The 18,811-nt window shown below is 42.4% G+C and overlaps 1 protein-coding gene across 7 annotated transcripts in view; it reads left to right on the top strand.

The window, feature by feature from the left end:
- LOC117239971 (teneurin-a) overlaps positions 1-18,811 on the top strand; it is a 702,004-nt gene that overhangs the window by 581,726 nt on the left and 101,467 nt on the right. The window contains exon 1 of one of the 7 annotated variants that reach the window (XM_033506245.1): positions 7,037-8,894. The exons of the other annotated variants lie outside the window; for them this stretch is intronic. Within the exon in view, the coding sequence (XP_033362136.1) occupies positions 8,839-8,894 (56 nt within the window). The 5' untranslated portion in view covers positions 7,037-8,838. Of the gene's footprint in view, positions 1-7,036; positions 8,895-18,811 lie in introns of those variants that run through there. 7 annotated transcript variants of the gene reach the window in all.

Here is an 18,811-nt window from a genome sequence, read left to right as displayed (position 1 = left end):
GTACACGCCCGACGGCCTGTATGGGTCGCGTCAGCACTTCAGAAATGCAAACGTCATTGTCACGAGAGATTTAATACGTTCCAGCGGGCGAAACTGGCGAGCGACGCGCGGGTTTCGTGTCATGTGACGAACGAAAGGAACGTTGGCATATCTAGCGATGGTGTGTTCATGGCGAAATATTTATTTATTTGCCAACGCGTATCAGTTCATTATTCATTGTGAATACGTTACGTTGCAATGTATTTTTGCATTTCTGTTTCTGCAAATAGAAAAGAAAATTTATTTGTTTGCTATTTTGAAAGTTATTTGGCTCCGACTGAAACTTTGATACTGTCGAACTAAACAAAGAACAAATCTAACCTCGAAAAATTAAATTTATCTCATAAACAATTTACTAAAGTATTGTTAGCAGAATGAAACTAACCTCTCTTCTCTTGCGATTGGCAATTTTATAATATTTCTCATTACACGATGAAATACCATGAATCATTGATGTGTATTCCTTTCGCTTTGAAATTGCTATGCACATCGTTGTCGCGGCCTGCTGGTAGTGACGATAAGGCTGTAAGTGACGATAAAAATAACCTTACTTCCCACTTGTCCGCTTTCCTTTTATGCAACGCTAATGACACCACTAAGCGTTCGGTCGGTGACTCGCGAGTAACTGGTCGCGCGGGCCTGGATCTCCAAAGAGGGTCGAAGCCTTTAAGGAAATTAGTTTGAAATTGAATTAAAAAACTTAAGAAGATTGGACGCCGGACAATATCCATGCATATAGAACGGTTTAAGGAAATTAGTTTAAAATTGAATTAAGAGCACCGGGGGAAATTCAAAAGGCGCGAGCCAGCTTTACGAGCGAAATCGTGCCTCGTGGATCTCGATTGTTCTCGCGTGACCGTCGCGTGCTGCTAAAAAGATACGTGCCAAAGTTTATGACCATGGTACAAGTTAAGTGAAAAATCTTTTACTTATGGTTACATTCAAATTTCTTTTTTTTTTTTTTTTACCGAAGATCTCTGTTCGTTTCAGTTAGAAATATAATCAAATTCTTCTCGTTTCTAATTTGAATAGTAAAATTTATACGTATCTTTATCATTATTCTCGTTATGAAAATGAATTATTATAAGCTATATTTATATCTCTACCACGTGGAAAAAACGTTTCTCTTAAATGCTGGAACAGGTTAATCCTTTTCATGTTAACGGCGCTACCTTCTCTTTTAATTCTGCCGTTTTCGTGTTGTAATGGTTACAGGAAGCGTCATAAAGGATGCAGATGCCTTCTTCTGCCTTTTCATTCCATCGTGTTCTCGTATTAAGGATTAAAAGCGTCTGCGACGTTACAGAATGAAAATATAGGAAAACGTAGGAAAAGTAAAGGAATTTCTAAAAGCTACAGAAAGGAGATAGCTGTATTATTAAAAAGGTAAATTTTACGAATTCAAAAGTCAACGACAATTAATCCCTGTTATAAAACATTAGCTTAAGAATACACATACGCGTCTAATTCTTTTTTTCCGCTATATTACGCCAAAACATCTCTCACACTTTCCTCCATTTATCATCAACTATGAGTCGTAAAAATAAAAGGTCCAATATACGAACTTTCATTTTTCATATGTTTTCATTTTCTTCCAATAAATTCCACATACACACGAAACTAATACGTGCGAACCATACTCGGACCACGTTATACCGGCGACTGTACTTGTTCGACGACCGGGTAAACCGATAGTAGGTATCGATCTTACGTGTTGTAATTCATCATAGAGTAATTGAACGGTTACAATTCATCCAACTTCGCTGTATTACAGGAGCGACGCCGACATATACATTTGAGGATCAGTTTACCTAAATCCAGGGAATCAACGCTCTCACACACTCGCACACACTCCTCTACCATAGGTATACGTATCGATTTCTCGATGGACGTACGCGTTTACGATCTAGTCCGCACCAAGTCGTGGTCTTTGTTCCGGTATCCTTCGATGTTTCATTTCGTGACTGCCGAGAAAGTGTGTAATCATCAACGACGACGAGGTTAGAAAATCCGAAATGAAGTGCATGGAAACGCGGCCCGCCTATGCTCTGCGAATTTCGCTGTGCAAACGTTCTCTGACAAAGGGCGAGTTAACGGTAGTTCAACGAAGGAAGTGGGGTATGAGTTAAAATCACAAACGCCACGGGCAGTCGGCTGGTTTCTCGCAAAACAAGCAGAAATTTCGTATAATGCCCGCAGCGGGAGGGCACAGCCTAGGCGGGTTCGAAATGCAAGAAACGCGCCGTCAAAGCGGCCCACCGCTTGTCGTCTTCAAACGCGTGCTATCGTTCCTCGATCTGTTCGTCGTTCGTGCTCGATAAAACTCGGGTATTCGCGAATGAACCCCTTCCCCCACTCCGCTTCCGCGGCCGCTCACGTGCGCTCAAGATGGCGCACAGTCGCGATCGTGTAAGTGTAAGCGATGTAAGTACACATAGCGTATACGGACGGAAATTCCACCGGTATGGTAAACAAGGAAAGCTCGCGCGCTTGTCCGGATGTCCCAAAGGCGGAGAAGTGCCTACCGAGCAGATAAGGAGAACAAATGAGTGCTTATGGCAGAAGGACGATATCTTCATCGTCGCGGGGCTGCCAGTAGTCGCGGCGGCCTCTCAAAGCGGCCAGAACTAAAGGACTAAGGAGATGCGCGGCGATAAGGAGAGAGGAAAGAGAGGAAGAGGGAGATTCAAAGACATCCAACGTGCCGTGAGCGCAGACGACCGTAAGAAGCTAGCTGGCTGAAAGAAAAAAGGGAAGAAGGAAAGAAGGAAGAAAGGAAGGAAGGAAGGAAGGAAGGAAGGAAGGAAGGAAGGAAGGAAGAAAAGAAGGAAAGAAGGAAGGAAGAATCTAAGCTGTGGAACAGCAGGGGCCGACGTTTTCTGTTTAAGCGACATCAAAGGCCCTGTCGCGAATTTTCCTTTCGCCGTACCTATACCCCCTGCACCTTCCGTTTCGGGTCATAGCGTACTTTGCGTGCCTCTCTACAGGGTGTCCGCAATATATGGGAACTCGTATGTAAGATTGACGAGATGAGAATGATAATGGCACGAGGATTTCTCTTTGTTACAGCCATTATAATTTGATATCGAGATATAGTATTTTCTTTACGGTTTAGCCCACTAATCGATATTCGAGATGCTTTTCCTGAATGTGGCCGCAAATGTGCTTTATTAGTTCGTTCGAATATCGTCATAGATTTGCTTTTAATATAGGTTATTTTTAGAAAATTGTTAGATATCTGACAACCGAGTGTATCTAATACAAAAAAAAGGCACTGACCAAAAATGCATCGGTCGATGAAGCATTAAGAAACACCCCATATACACGGTAAAACGGCGGAGCCGGGTAGTTGCAGAGACGGTGGTTGGAAGCAGCGGGCGAAGAATGGCGAGCGAGCCGAGTGGCAGCGGGGGTCGCCACCACTAAAAGGGTAAACGTTGTAGGCTGCCGTGGCAGATTTCGGCTAAAACAACTTCTCCATCCATCTAGCCCCCGTCCCTTCTTCGTAACTCTCGCCCATCGACGCGTCTCCATTCCGTTCATCGTGTATATGCGTGCGTCCGCGCGCGCGCACGATTGTTCGTCAGTATCAACGACCAGCAGGATGTACCGAAGGGGATAATTAAACTTCCCAGCGAGCGAGAGCACGACTCGTGAGAGCCGTGCTCTCGTCGGAATAGCTTCGAGAGTCAATAGTATCTCTATAACCCTCGTCGCATCTGCAAAGATGTCTAGATACAGTCAGAGGAGTGGGGGCAAATGTAGCACGTGGAGTGGGGGAAAAAGCAGCGATCTAGGATCGCTGGCTGGCTGCACGTTACCGAGCGTACGAGAAATAACGATCGAGTATTTAATTATAAATTCGAGTTCTCCTCGACGGAATTCGCGGTCTCGTTCGAGCGTGGTGTAATCGATGCAGAGAGGGCCAGACTTTCGACGCGATTAAATCGACGACGAGTTGACGATGGCGGTACATAGCCGGGTTCTTTGACGGAACGGGAATCGTCGAAATGCCGATTTTACGAGCGGTAGGTTTTAATTAGCGGTAGATAGAGTGGCCTGGTGATACGTGACTGTTGATCGTCGAGCTGAAGAAATTGGTCCCAGTTACTTAACTGGCTATTCTCGTTAGTGAATAGTTAATCGTTTCTATTACTTTTGAAAAGTAAAAATCAGAAGACGATTTATAAGATTTTAAAAACTTTCATTCGGGATTATTCTATTGTTTTTAAACATACAGATATATTGTTGCAAATACAATTGAAAGGAAATGATTTCAAAGAATAGATATAATTTGATAAATAAATAAGGATTCCGGTTAAAATTCTGTATTCAAATTAACCTTCGTAACAATAAAACGTAGGAAAAGAATATTTAGGTGAAATCCATTTCTGCTATCTTTGACCCGTTCGAATCGCACAACATCGTCCTCTATGACATTCTCGTATTTTTCGAATCAATAGAGATCTCCTGATATATACGTACACTGTCGCGGACATCTAATCGTTGTATATATACTATATACATCCATCGTGCAATACCGTTGCCCGGAACGACGTAATTGCTCGGGACATTTAACGCGAAAGGAGCAATTATTTTTACGATTTCAGGCGGGGATTGTTGCGACGGAAGTCAATCAGCACGGGACGTTTCGCCTTTTGTTTCCAGCGACGGCACGAGTAAATGATGTTGTAACGATATCGATTCACCCTTCATCCATTTATCGACCGATAATTGTAACAAGATATTATTAATTGTACATTGCACTTGCAATTAATATGCTTCAGATATCGCGTTAACGTTTGCCACCGTGATTATTATTATCCTCTATTGTCGTTTGCGTTATCTCTCCGTTCGAACAATACCTCGTACAACAAGACACCGTGTTCCACGATGAAACAATTAAATGGTCTGTGCCTCTGATGTTCAGGAAGGACGTCGTTACGCAAGGTTAGGTGGTTGCAGCACGATGCATTTCTTACGAAGATATGATAGGCACGCTCGTCTATACGTTCTGTTGTCTCAGACGATCGCTGATGGCGCTGTTTACATGTCGGCTCGCTTGTTTACATCGCATCCTCGTTTTCACTTGCCATGTTTCGAATAGTTGAAAGTCTGCGCGTTACGCCAAGTCTACGGATAAGGGTGGAGATTTCTAGTTATTGTAGAATTAGAAATTACAATTAGTAGATTTGAAATTCGCTTCCAAATTAGTCCGTGATAAGTTCATCGCAATACGTACATAACCTGTAACGAGTAGAAGAATTTAAAAATATAATATAGAAGCATATTTTATATTGAACCTTGAAATATGCTAAAGTATGCGAGCGTAAAAACGGCGGAGCGTGTATGCAGGAGGGGTAGAATCTTCCAAGGGCGGGTTTAGAGAGGGAGAGTTCAAAACGAGAGTCTAGCAAGAGTATTAACTGGTGTTAGGTATCTCAAGAGAAAAATTCCTCTAGACAAATTTTGCTCTTCCCTTTTATTTCCAAGTCGATTTGTCGAAACATAAAAATTTGGATTTTCTGATTACGAAACGAGCGCTGAAAAATTCCAGTTGAAACGTTTCAATTTCAGCGAGTGCTGTAAAGTATTCTACAATGGGTCCGTTTATTACTTACGTGACTATACAACACTTTGCCGTAATCCCTCTGTGAAAACGTAATAATTCCATAATTCTAACGCAATGAAGGTAAAAGCTATGAAAATACGTCCATACTTGTAGAAAGAAAAGGCAATATTACCGGCGCTATGAATTGCGGACGAAAATTCCTTTCATTTAGCAGCGAGGATCAAAGGAAGATCGCGACATCTAAGGAAGTTGCACATAACCTATTATACGACACTGAAAATGAAGCTAATAAGAAAGAAAAACGGTCTACAGTGCTACAACGCGTATATAAGGAACAAAGGAACAAGTAAATTCACAATGGGGAAAGCAGCCTTTTCCGCGTTACACCGCGCGTTATTAATTTCGAATATGATAAAATTCCTATTTATATCTTCGTCGTAGCGTTGGTAACATTTAAAGAATCATTCTGTACATTTTTACACACAGCGGGAAGAAAGACGTTTGGATTTTAATAATTTCCAACTCGTTTTATTCAACCTTTATAATCCATTAAAATAACAACGATAGAATAAATCGTGGCTATATCTTTGTCATAGCGTTGGTAACGTTTAAAGAATCATTCTGTATATTTTTACACACAGAGGGAAAAGGACATTTGGATTTTAATAATTTCCAACTCGTTTTATTCAACCTTTACAATCCACTAATATAACGACAATAGAATAAATCGTAACAAATTTTTATTCACCAAATTCGCTATCTGAAAATAATTTTACCGTTAACTAGAAAGTTCCACGTTGATAGTACGCACGACAAAGTTTGTTTCATTCGACGTAAACGAGGTTCGCTTCACCTTTTTATATCGGAGTACTCTCGAAATCTTCACAACGGTCGCAATTCACGATAAAAATCAGCACACGCACCGTCATCACGTTTGACCGCTTCACGTCGTCGCTTCTACATAACTTGTTGATACCCGACCGCACCGTAATCCCATACCGAACTACCCACGCACCTCTTCAATTCCACCGAATCACCCCGGCCCTCGTCCCCTTCCTTCCATCAAAAATATCCAATCAACCGCCACCGACAAAAACAGAAAACCCAGAACTTTCCAGCCTTCGTCCCACGAGCAATCTCTCTCGAAACTTTTCAACAGCGACGAAGTTGCGCGGATATCGACACCCCGGTGGATCCGCGTCGCAAAACAAGCGTAGACACGGCCAGTCGTAGCGATACGGCGGCCGCGACACCACGAGAACAAATAGTGAGCGCACCACCCGCATGGCGGCGTTCTCTTCCAGGGATTTCTCCGCGAACTGGAGGGAGAGGGGTTCGCTGGAGCGCGTGGCGCGCGTGCGCATCAACGGCAGCGTGGTGGGGACACTCAGTGTCACTCGGTGCCGGGCGTTGCGGCGCCGTGGCCCTTCAGTCTTTGATCCGCAGCTGACGCGAGTGTGTACGTTACCCTCGAGCGATCTCTCTTTCTCGAACGACGAGATCGTTTTTCACTGACGGTACGCGATTAAGAGGGGAGTCGGCGACCACGGTAGATCGGTGGTGCAGTAACCTCTCACTGTACACTCTCTCCGTCGTGTCTACGCTACGGGAACACGCTGAACGGTGACACGAGCATCATCCCTTAGACCGTTTAGACGACTGGATCACACGCGATCGGAATACATATCTCGCGACGTGTTCAAACACGCTTCGACCAGATTCGTTATCGAAGCTTCGTTCTCCGCGAAGTGCCTGCAAGTTTTTTTCCCACTTGTTTCTCTAACTACGAGTTTGGTCTCGCGAACGAATCGGAATTATCGTGCCAGGTCGGAAAGTCGAGCTGCCGAACTGGTTCAGAGGAATCGTCTCGAGTATTTGGTCCACAACGACACAGTCTCTTCGCTCGTACCCCTGGGACCTTCGGGGCACGCTGCTCACGCTCCACCGGTACGGATTTGCGTGCAGTTCTCAACCCCCATGACCCAATTAGTTCTTCCGTGACGAGAGTATCCGTTACGTACGTTCGTTGCTCGTCGTTGGAAGGGAACTGCTTCTGTCATCGGGATCGTTTGTCTAGTGATGTGCCGCTGAGGGGATCCCGCTGGCTATACTTCTTGCTCGAAGAAAACATAATACGACACTGTCTACGATCTTGGAATTGGTGAAGAAAAAGTGTCCAGTGTTAGAGCATCGAGCTCGTCAAGTGTTTCGCTCGCGGAGTGCAGTGAAAGGAATACACGTCGAGTCATCGAACCTTGCAAGCATCTATCAATCGTTCTTGCCAAAAGTGACCAACCCACGTCAAGAAACTTTAACCATCCACCAAAGATCATCTAACGATATCCTCGTCCATCTTGTCTCCCGTTCGACGTATCGCTCCTTACATCGAACAAATACAATCTGCGACGAAGCAACGATCGACAACGGGCCAGAGATTGGCATTACCCAGTTAGTCTCTTTCTCTCTCTTATCAAACCTCGCGCGGGAGTTCAACTTTCTCGTTGGCGTTGACAGATCGATAAGAAAGTTTGCGTACACGTTAACCCGGTCTGTAGCCGGCGGCCAGTCACGAAAACGAGACCACAACCATAGAATGTGTCTGTCTTAACGGAACGACCTTCGAAGCAACAGCCTCCGCCGATCATCACCGAACAAGGTAACCACTGGATCGTGGCTTTAGAAACGTGACATGCTGAAGTCCGAAAGGTGAAAAAGATACGCTGACCCGCTCGTGGAAGGACCTGTATGCGGACCGCGGCGCGTCCGCCGGAAATCTGACGGGCCGTCGCTGCTCCGGTCGCCGAGGCAGCCTGTCGTTGTCCCTCTCGAACCGGAAACGACAGTACCTGGTGAAATACAAGAGGAAACAGGAGGATAGACGAGTAGCCGAGGGCAAGGAGGAGCAACGGGGCTCCCCGTGGCCCGTACTCGTCGACGATCGTTCGAAAAAGGGTGCAACGGTGAAGGGTAACGGTGGATTCGGCGATTACTCCGCGGCGGGGGAGTTCGAGGTCTGGGGTGACGAGCAACACGCGTCGGATGGTGTAGACAGACAGGTGGCGAGGCCGCCTTCGCGGCAGCAACGATGCGAAGGCGGTTCGTCGCTGAGGCCGTTGCTTCACGTCGCCCATTGTGAGCTGCACTCGCCTCGCGAGCCGGAGCTGCTGCGACTCGACCATCTGGAGGCGCTCGAGCATAAGTCCGCGGCCGAGCGTGACTCTTACTCTATGATGGAGAACTTTCACAGCCCCGTGCCGCCGCCGCTGCCGCGACGCCACGTCCGGTAAGATCATCCGAGTTATTATCATTTTACCGTGCTGCGATATAATATGTACGTGTACGTGCGACGGGACGATTCAATGAAGTTTTCGGTGCTTGTTTGGTGGGAATTTTCGTTAATGGTGGATAACAATTTCGGTCGATAGGAAATGTGTGCTAGCATGTTTCTTAGTGATTTTCATTTCCTTCTTCTTTTTTTTTTTTTGTTCTTTTTTTCGTTTTGTTTCCTTGTCGGTGGCTGGTTAGTGGGAGATCTTGATGTATTTCACGCACTATAAGATGATTTTCTGAAATAGGACAATTGCGTACGATTCTACGGAGATATAGCACTTTCCAGGTTTTCGTTTATTTTCTTTCATTTCATTTCATTTCTTATCCTGTTTTCTGCTTTCCTCAGAATCTTTCGGTATGTAACGTAGCAAAATTTGTGTCCCAGGAAGAATTCTCTGAGCCTTCGTGTGTGAATGTAGGATTTGGTTAAGCTGGTAGATCCATTCGCGTGACTCCTTTCGTAAAATATCGCAAATGGGATATCGCTGATTTTTTAGGAGAAAAATGTGAAAATCTAATGATGCAATGAATCGCATTTGGCGGAGGAATTCGTCGGTTGACAATCGCGAAGAATATAAGATATATGTTACCAAGTTGTGTTTCGCTACCGAGTTAGAGCTGGTTTTCCACCGCGACGATTCCGATGAAATCAGTGTAACTAATTTCATTCGATCGTTTGCAAATAGCATGGAACAGGCAGTATGCGTTTACAGTATCGGAATCGAGCGACATTTTCAACGTACCTAAGCGAATAAAAATTCAGAAAATGAAATAAAAATATCCCGTGATCACTTTCAGTAAACTCTCGTGAAAATAACGAAATATGTACGGGTTAACGAAACGTGAAACGCTATACACGTTCCCTATACTTGGCAAACAACAGAGTACGCGATAAAACGCCAGGATAAAGTGACATAACCCGACCGTGTTCGAATAATTCTTAAAAATACAAATTTTACAAAGAATCAACGAATAATTCACGCGTCGGTTATCGAAATAATTTCTACAGTTTATCTATAGCTTTGCTTACCTGTTGAGTAGAATTAGAATTTCATGACCGATAAGATTATTCTCTTGTTAAGTTGATTTGAACGAAAGTTATCGACTATTTGCCCTCTAATTCCTTTGGTATTTTGGAATGTTTTCACAAAGAGATTACGTTTCGTCTGTCGAAACACATAGAAATTCTCTGCTATATACACGATATTTATACCGGATAAAGTTACAGCCACTTCCAGATCAAATTCCGATACTATCGATGCGCAATATGTATCGCTGCGATTATTACATGGTAAGTCTCGTAGCAACAAACTGGTGGAACGTGTTTCGAACGAAATAAAGATTAAATTTTCCGGTTATGCTGATAATAACAAATACACTGTTCTCGCAATAATTCGCTGTACCGTAACTCATCGGAACAAATTGGTCCAACTCTTCTTCATGGTTCGAGTCCAATGAAAGTTGCTTCTATCGTTTTAAAACGTTGTATCTATCCTATCGAAATACAGGGTGGTTGGTAACTGGCGGTACAAGCGGAAAGGGGGTGATTCTACGCGAAAATATAAAATAAAAAAATTTCTTTTTTTTTTTAATTTTTTTAAAAATCTACAGTGAGATCCGTTATAACTAGACGCGATAAAGTGCACGCGTACCGAGCGAAAATTCAAAGTCGATTTTCTCGAAAACAAAGCCTCGAACGAAAAATTTTTGTTCTATGTTTTCGACTTCTTTTTTCGCGTAGAATCACCCCCTTTCCGCGTGTACCACCAGTTACCAACCGCCCTGTATAACTGACCATTATAATCTCGAATACTGTCGTTTACGTTCTCCTGGTGGTACACGCACCAAGAACCATACGTTTGAACGTGAACGAAAGAAACTATCGGTTTCAAGATTTCAAACGTCGCTGTCGTCTCTACAAAGTACATAGGTTGATCGTTGGCAGACTTGGAATAAAAGGCAGACTTTTAACCGGCTGTTGTCGGTGCGCGAATCGCGAGTCGACAAATATCGAGTTTAATCACCGTTTTCGATTTACGACGGGGGAACAATCGTACCGATCCGGAGAGCTTCATTTACGCTTGCCCGGTGTATTTACGCGTTCTCAGTTGCTCGGGATGCTGCAATTATAGCACGAAAATGCCACGACCGATCGACGATAATGTGCGTGCTATTATTGTTGCGGTTATCGAGATTCGGCGCTGACGAACCCGACGAGTTATACAATAAAATTATGAATATAGACACCAAGAATTTAATTTAGGATCGTACATTTAGTAGATTTTTGCATGTTTGTTTGTGGCATTTTTTTTCTTTTTTTATCTCACAACTGATTTTATAAAATTGCACCGTGTGTCTCATTAAATGTGTCCAGTGGGTTGGCAACTAAGTGATTGCGGATTTTGCCAACACCACCTAATGACAAAACCCGCAATCATTTAGTTGCCAACCCACTGGACACATTTAATTAGACATGCGGTGCAATTTTATAAAACCGATTTTTGTAGATAATTTAAGATACATTGGGTTGGCAACTAAGTGATAGCGGATTTTGTCATTAGGTGGTGTTGACAAAATCCGTAATCATTTAGTTGCCAACCCACTGGACACATTTAATAAAACATACGGTGCAATTTTATAAAATCGATTTTTGTAGATAATTTAAGATACATTGGGTTGGCAACTAAGTGATTGCGGATTTTGCCAACACCACCTAATGACAAAACCCGCAATCATTTAGTTGCCAACCCACTGGACACATTTAATTAGACATGCGGTGCAATTTTATAAAACCGATTTTTGTAGATAATTTAAGACACATTGGGTTGGCAACTAAGTGATTGCGGATTTTGTCATTAGGTGGTGTTGACAAAATCCGTAATCACTTAGTTGCCAACCCACTGGACACATTTAATAAAACATACGGTGCAATTTTATAAAATCGATTTTTGTAGATAATTTAAGATACATTGGGTTGGCAACTAAGTGATTGCGGATTTTGCCAACACCACCTAATGACAAAATCCGCAATCATTTAGTTGCCAACCCACTGGACACATTTAATTAGACATGCGGTGCAATTTTATAAAACCGATTTTTGTAGATAATTTAAGACACATTGGGTTGGCAACTAAGTGATTACGGATTTTGTCAACACCACCTAACGACCAATAATATCTTAAATTATCTACAAAAATGGCGAAAAGGGGGAGGTCGGAAAGTATCAAAGTTGATACGACTTTATTAATTTTTAATCCCGTGGTTACGCCAACTGGTTAACAAATAATCGAATGGTTTATTCGAGGTACACATAGTTTATTTGAGGATTAAAAACAGGCTTAAAATGTATGCGCGTCGAAAGAGATTTTGGTAATACACGTGCCGAGTTTATTTAATAAAAACGAAAGTGAGTACGCGGATCCGCGCGTATAATGATACCGCGCGCAAATTCAAGTTCGATATTGTGTCACGCGATCCGGTTACCGGGTTCAGATATCTGAAATATTCAAGCGGATGATTCGAATACCGTGAAGATGAGCGGGAAATATTTTTACCAAAACGCTTAAAGTGTAGAGAATATTGAAATTCTTAAAGTATTAGATATTTTATCGGAGAATAAGCTTTTGTGTATTGGCGAACGTTTGCTCGGAAGTACGCGATGTATTATTCACTGACATCTACTACTTACAGAATTTCAGATATTCCTTTCGTGTTTTCTCGCTTCTTTATTAAATACAAAATAAAAATCTCTTAGTTGCAGAAATTTAACTTTCCACACGCTCCTAAGTTTCCATTATGGATACACGGAGAAAGAATTTCATTTACATTTTGATTTCTTTATCGTAGCCATCGATATGATTACTAATACCGTAATATCAACAACCTTAACTTTAATTTACAAATGTGATCTTTTGTTTTAAACCCACTAACTATAGATATACTTTATTTTTTATTTTTCAGTGCTTCCCATATTAAACGAATTTACTCTGAATTACAATATTCTATATATTCGTTTCCAAGGGTATTTAAAATTGGTCAGAAGTAATTTTGTTGGAATAACGGGTAGTTGAAATTCAATGACTCGTGCTTGGCAATAAGTATAATTGTGTCCAATAGTCGGTCGTTTCTTGGAGTCGATGACCGTGGTTGTTGAGCAAGTGCAAACGAAAACCCAGGTGACCCGCACCGGTTACGAGTGAATTCTCTATTTATTGGAAAGTTGATTTCTCCGGCGACTTTTATCGTTTCCAACTGGGTTCAGTCTCGATAATAAACCGTTCCGATTTTTCGCCGTGGAATTGAATCGTCCGTTGTATCTCGTGCTTGATACTCTGGCTTTTGATACTCCATATTAAAGAGATCGAACCTCTTTTAATAAGAACACGTAGTCGATCATTCTCTATAAGAAAAAAAACAAAACAAAAAAAAAAAAGAAATAAAATACGCATTTCGTATCAAAAGTTCCCCTGAAACCTCTTTTTCATGCGTCGTTAGTTATTCCGTTATCGAGGAAATCCCAAAAATTCTGCGGCCAGATATCTCAGCTTATAGCAACAGGGAGAAAGTGGAAGAACGCGATATATGGAAGAAGGGTGGCAAAGGGTTGAAAAAGGGGGTTGGTAGGTATACGAGGCCGAGGGTTGAACGGGGAATGGGGGATGGCTTCGCGAGTCTGCTTGCGGGCCAATATAGTAGGTGCTCGCACGATGGAATTGTGGCTCGTTTCGGAGGTTCACGCCCGAAGAACGGGGTTAATGACAAGCCGGCACTCGAGAGCGTTTCGAAATCGATTCGTGTTCGATGAGAATGCGCTGATTCGAAACGGAAAACTTGCAACTAACGGTCTGCACAGAGGTTTCCGAGGGTTTGACGGTTGAAAGGGATATATGCCCCCTTTGAACGGGGGCTCGGAGGCGGCGTTATTGCGCGATACCTTTTCCACCCGAAACGACGGAAAAGGTCACCGATACCTGTGCGATATTCGCTCGATTTAGTGTTATCGTTCGATTAGCGCGGCTACTTGGATCCTCCGTTTCTTCATTTTCCATTCGTTTTCTTCGTTCCATTTGGATATGCTAAAAGAGAAAATGGAGGGATCGTGTTTGTCGAAGTGTTTGTAAAATTGAGAGATTTAGTGGAAAGACGGATGCTATGATTTTATAGATAAATAATTTGCTCATTCGGCGTTAAGTTAACACACCATGGACCGATCGTTGCCGAATCTCCTGACGATCGCAGCTCTCGAGTGACGGATGCATCTCGGAAAAGGCGCAACGGATACCGGAAGTATTCGGCGACGCGTGGTCGGTCGTTTCTGAAACGTGGACGTAATTAAAAGCGAATATTAATTAGGGGCAGCACCCACGGCCATTAGCTGTATCGATCGTAATCGAAATGGCCAATTATATTAATTGAATCGCCGCATTACGCACATCAGTTTTCCTTCTTTTCCTAATTATTCTTTATGGTCTCTCTTCTAGCTTTAGATGCATAAATTTCATCGTTATCTTGAAATAGCATCAGAAGCTTATCCCCGAAAGATAATCGAAGAGAGAAAACTGTAACGTATTAGCAACGATATATTTTTAAATCGCATGCTGTACTTTTTTTATTCTTTTGTTTTCTATCTTTTCTTCTATTATACCATCGTAGCGGTAAAAATTGATTCAGTGTTTGTAAAGCGACGCTCAATCATCCTTCGATAATTTACTATTCTATAGAATAGAATGATGTCTCCGCGAAGACACACAAAAGTCTCTAATCTGGATCGAGTTTACTCCCAAAAGTTCTTATTCCTTTTTTGGCGAAAACGTGGGTGTAGTTTTTGGAACCCGCCCAGAACCATTTCCATAAGGTTTAACGTGCCGTGACTAGTTGCTAATGTACCGTTGCTTCTAAGTCCCATTGGAATCATCGTTACTGCTAATTACTCGCATACGCGTTACGTTCAAGCAAATTGTTGCTGTGTGAATTGCATGACATAAAATAACGAAAACTACGGTAGTATAAGTTTGTCTGTGTACATTCGATACAATTCGAAACAAATCCTAAGAAAGCGTACGTGGAAGCTTTTACGTAAAATTTCCAAGAATTCGCAAAAAAAAAAGAAAAAGGAAATTCCAAGCAAGTCGAAGTAAGAATTGGAACTATTTGATCGAATATCTTAAGAACACGTCGTTTAATTTTCACGAGTTACTATCTCGACGTAAAAAGCGAAGAGACGTTCGTGAAAAAAGCAACTATAAAGTGAAACTACCGAGGAGAAAAAATTCCAGCTAAACTTACGCGAAGTCGGCGAGTTCGGTATCGACGAAGGCGTGCGAAGAGTTTCGACTTTCAAGTTTGCCGCGCCGTAGAATTTAAATCTGCCGCTTTCTTGCTCCGATACAGCGCCAACTACAATCTGCCAACTTAATCGTATCTGATAGTGTTTGGCAAATAGAAATCTCTGTTCCACGTATATTTGCTAACCTACTTACGTTATTAATAATATTTTCCAGAGATATTTCAAGATAAAAGATTCCTCTCTGTAATATTCTCGCTTCCATTGTAGTCGTACGACCGTGTATTTTGAATCGCGACGTAGCATATTATTTTCATTAATATGCTCATTAGATTCATAAATATATTTAATTTCGACTGTAAAATTCCTACCTTTCCTCCTACGTAATTAAGAACGTGAAGTTTGCTTTCTATTTGTAATACGACTTACACGCTGCCTCTGTACATACGTGTCTTTTTATTGCACGTTCAAAACTGCGAAGCTCTAGCGAGAACAATAAGACGCTTATCCGCACCGTTCAAGATAAGAAGCTGTGGATGCAACGACGCGTGCGCATGCGCGGTCACACGTTCACCTACCGGTGAGTGTATCAAAGCTTCGAGCTAAGACAAACAAAGTGATACGGTGACGGCAACCCTCGAAGGTTGTTTCGAAGTACGAAAGGAAGAGAGAGGAGAGAGGGGCATTTGCATCGACGCAAACACGGAAATCCCAGTGCAACCTGTTTGCCCCGAGTGCAAGTTCGCCGAACGTAATGGAAGTCTCTCCGTTAAACGCTGTCTCGTTCTCGTTTCACGTCGCTCCTTGTCGCGAATGCGTTTCTGGTTATCGTACGATATCGTTTCGCTTTAGTTAAAACAAGTATAGCGCGCCGCTTTGAAAGTTGTCGCGAGTTTTGCTTCGTAAGTTTTCACGGGTGTTACTCTGCAATTTATTGCCAGATTAATTTCCAAAATTCTTGCTATTTTATATAATACGAATTGTTTTGTTACGCGTTTTTTTTTTTAATTTATTCTTCTTGTTTCAAACTCTATATCGACTTTAACGATATTAATGATTATAACGTATGTTATCGATATACCTAACGAAGCTTTAGCAATCGGTAAATACATCGATATTTTAGCTTACGCGATATCTATGCAAATTGATATCGACCCACCTATTTAAACTACTTATAAATACTTTTCTCTTTTTTTTTTTTTATTTACGATCACTTAGATTTTTCGTCGACACTTAACTTTTGTATGTCATAAGTAGTTGGTGTTTTTTTCGATTAAATCGTTTGGACGAAGGAAAGCCTTAAATTCGAGCAAGGTTCAAAGCGTTCCCTATTCTTTGTGCAACCAAATTGTTCGAAAACTTCTCGTGGAGAAGCAATTGAGAGGGACACTCCCATCCGGCTGCCGTGCGCCCTGAGGAAACTCAATTTCGCGCGGAGGGTCAGTCGCTGACGTAACGAAGAAAAATCTTGGGAGGTTGACTCGCATGGTACACACGATCTAACGACTTTACGGAAGGTAGGAAAGGTTGAAGACGCACGAACCGTGTCGTTCAGCCACTTCTTCTCCAAATAAATTACTCGTCTTCTTTTTCTCTTTCGCCATCAACCAGTCCATCTGATAAAATAGCAAACTCTAATATAATTATAACTGATTAATCAAATTTCAATTCTTCGCTTGTTCACCAAAGAACCGATATATTTTCTTACATTTAACGTAGCACATATTTATGCGATTTTCAAAAATTAAATTCTGTTGGGTTGGCAACTAAGTGATCGCGGATTTTGTCAATACCACCAAACGACAAAATCCGCGATCACTTAGTTGCCAACCCAATACACTGGAAAACTTCTGATTGCAGCGAGCGAATTTGTGAAAGTAAACCACGTACGGATAATAGAAATTGCGTGGTATTTAATCTTGCACAAAATTGTCGCTATCGATCTTCGCTTAATTCGAAAATTCCCGCTGGACGTAAAATCATCCTGAAAGGACTGGTACCCCGAACGTAAGCAAAGAGAGAACAGGGGACCGTTGCATCCGTCGTTTCCGCGTCCGATCGATATACACTTGCGCGGGGATGGTTGGAACTGAAAGGTAACGCGGCGTACGAAAGGCAAACAAAGTGATAGGAGAACTGCGTGCAAGAGGAGATACACGAGAGGGAAGCAACGGGAAGGAGTAGGAAATAGAGTATAGGTGGTAGGGTTGCAGGAAGGCCAAGAGGAGCCGCGTGGAGTATGTAAAAGGCAAGCAAGCAACGCGGGGCGGCTGCTCGGCGCCGACATTTCGCGGTGAAGCGACCGACCCCATAGCCATGCATCACTCTGTCCCACCGACGACTACCTACTATATCCGTACTATATCCATACTAGTATACAGTGGTTCACGAAAGTATTTTAACATTTATCTAAACCGTATATAAATATCTTATTATTATTATTATTATGTGTTGCACAAAACATTTTGAAATTTTATTAGCACTAGAACGAGGCACGACGATCATAGTTGTATTGGTAACATTAGTTGTATTGGTTGTGTACTAAATTGTTGTTGAACGTATGTGCGCAATAAATATATGCAGCGTATAGAAATTACAAGATTGGTTACAAATTTGATCACGGTGCTAATAAAACTTCAACATTTGTAATGTAAAACGTACATCAGGTGTTCCGTGATAAGTGTACAAATACTTTTACGAAGCACTGTACCATTGCCACGCGAGATCTATCTCTCCAACTTCGTCCGAACCTCTATCCACCCTTTTTCTCCTTCATCCTCTTCCTCCAACCCCTTCTCCTTTACCACGTTGCGTTCCGCCGTTTCCGGCCACCTCTATCTTCTCTTCTCCCTCCATTCATTTCGTTCTCCAACTCGTTCCATTGCGCCACCATAGTCTTCTTTCTCTTTTTCCTCCCCTTTCCCCCTCGCCTTTCACCTTTTCCCTACCGACGTGTTTTCTACCTTCCGTGCTGTCTACCCATCACCCTCCTCTTTTTTCCGTGGGTCTTTCCTACCCGCCGTGAACACGCACCACCGGTCATCCACGTTTCCTACTCCAGTCTGTTCTACATGGTTTTTTCCCGCGCTTTTACACAATGCCTCGTCATAAAGAGACCGGTGTGTTTCTTCGAGCAATTTGCACGTTTGTCAGCAGGTCCCCCAAACGAGACCCCGGCCTGTTTCTCTGTATATCTCCTCGTTTGTACCCTGTCATTCACGTGTTTGATCCTCCCATGTGAATTCATAGGGATGCGTGGCGTGAGCGTACTCGGTGAAACCGATATTATTATCACTTCCATGATTGTAGTGTTCGAATAAGTTATGAACCGACTCGTGGATATATTTCATAGTTCTTTTAAAAGAAATGTAAAAGAAAATACCAGTACCTCGATGTTAAAATCAGTACTGTACTTTAACGATATTGTTCGTGGTTAAATAATGGATCAGCGAAAGAAGCGCAGGCTTGATAGGTTCATAATATAGAAGACTATCTTTCGTTGATGCTATTTTCAAAATAGGACATACTTATTTTTACTGTTAGTGACTTCGTCATCTGGACATATCAGTAGGTATCGGTACTCGAAG

The sequence above is a fragment of the Bombus vosnesenskii genome, unplaced genomic scaffold (genome assembly GCF_011952255.1).
Source record: "Bombus vosnesenskii isolate JDL3184/JDL3185 unplaced genomic scaffold, Bvos_JDL3184-5_v1.1 scf7180000013262, whole genome shotgun sequence".
Lineage (NCBI taxonomy): Eukaryota > Metazoa > Arthropoda > Insecta > Hymenoptera > Apidae > Bombus > Bombus vosnesenskii.
Note: the sequence above shows the minus strand (reverse complement) of the source record. Positions and strands in the feature narration are given on the sequence as shown.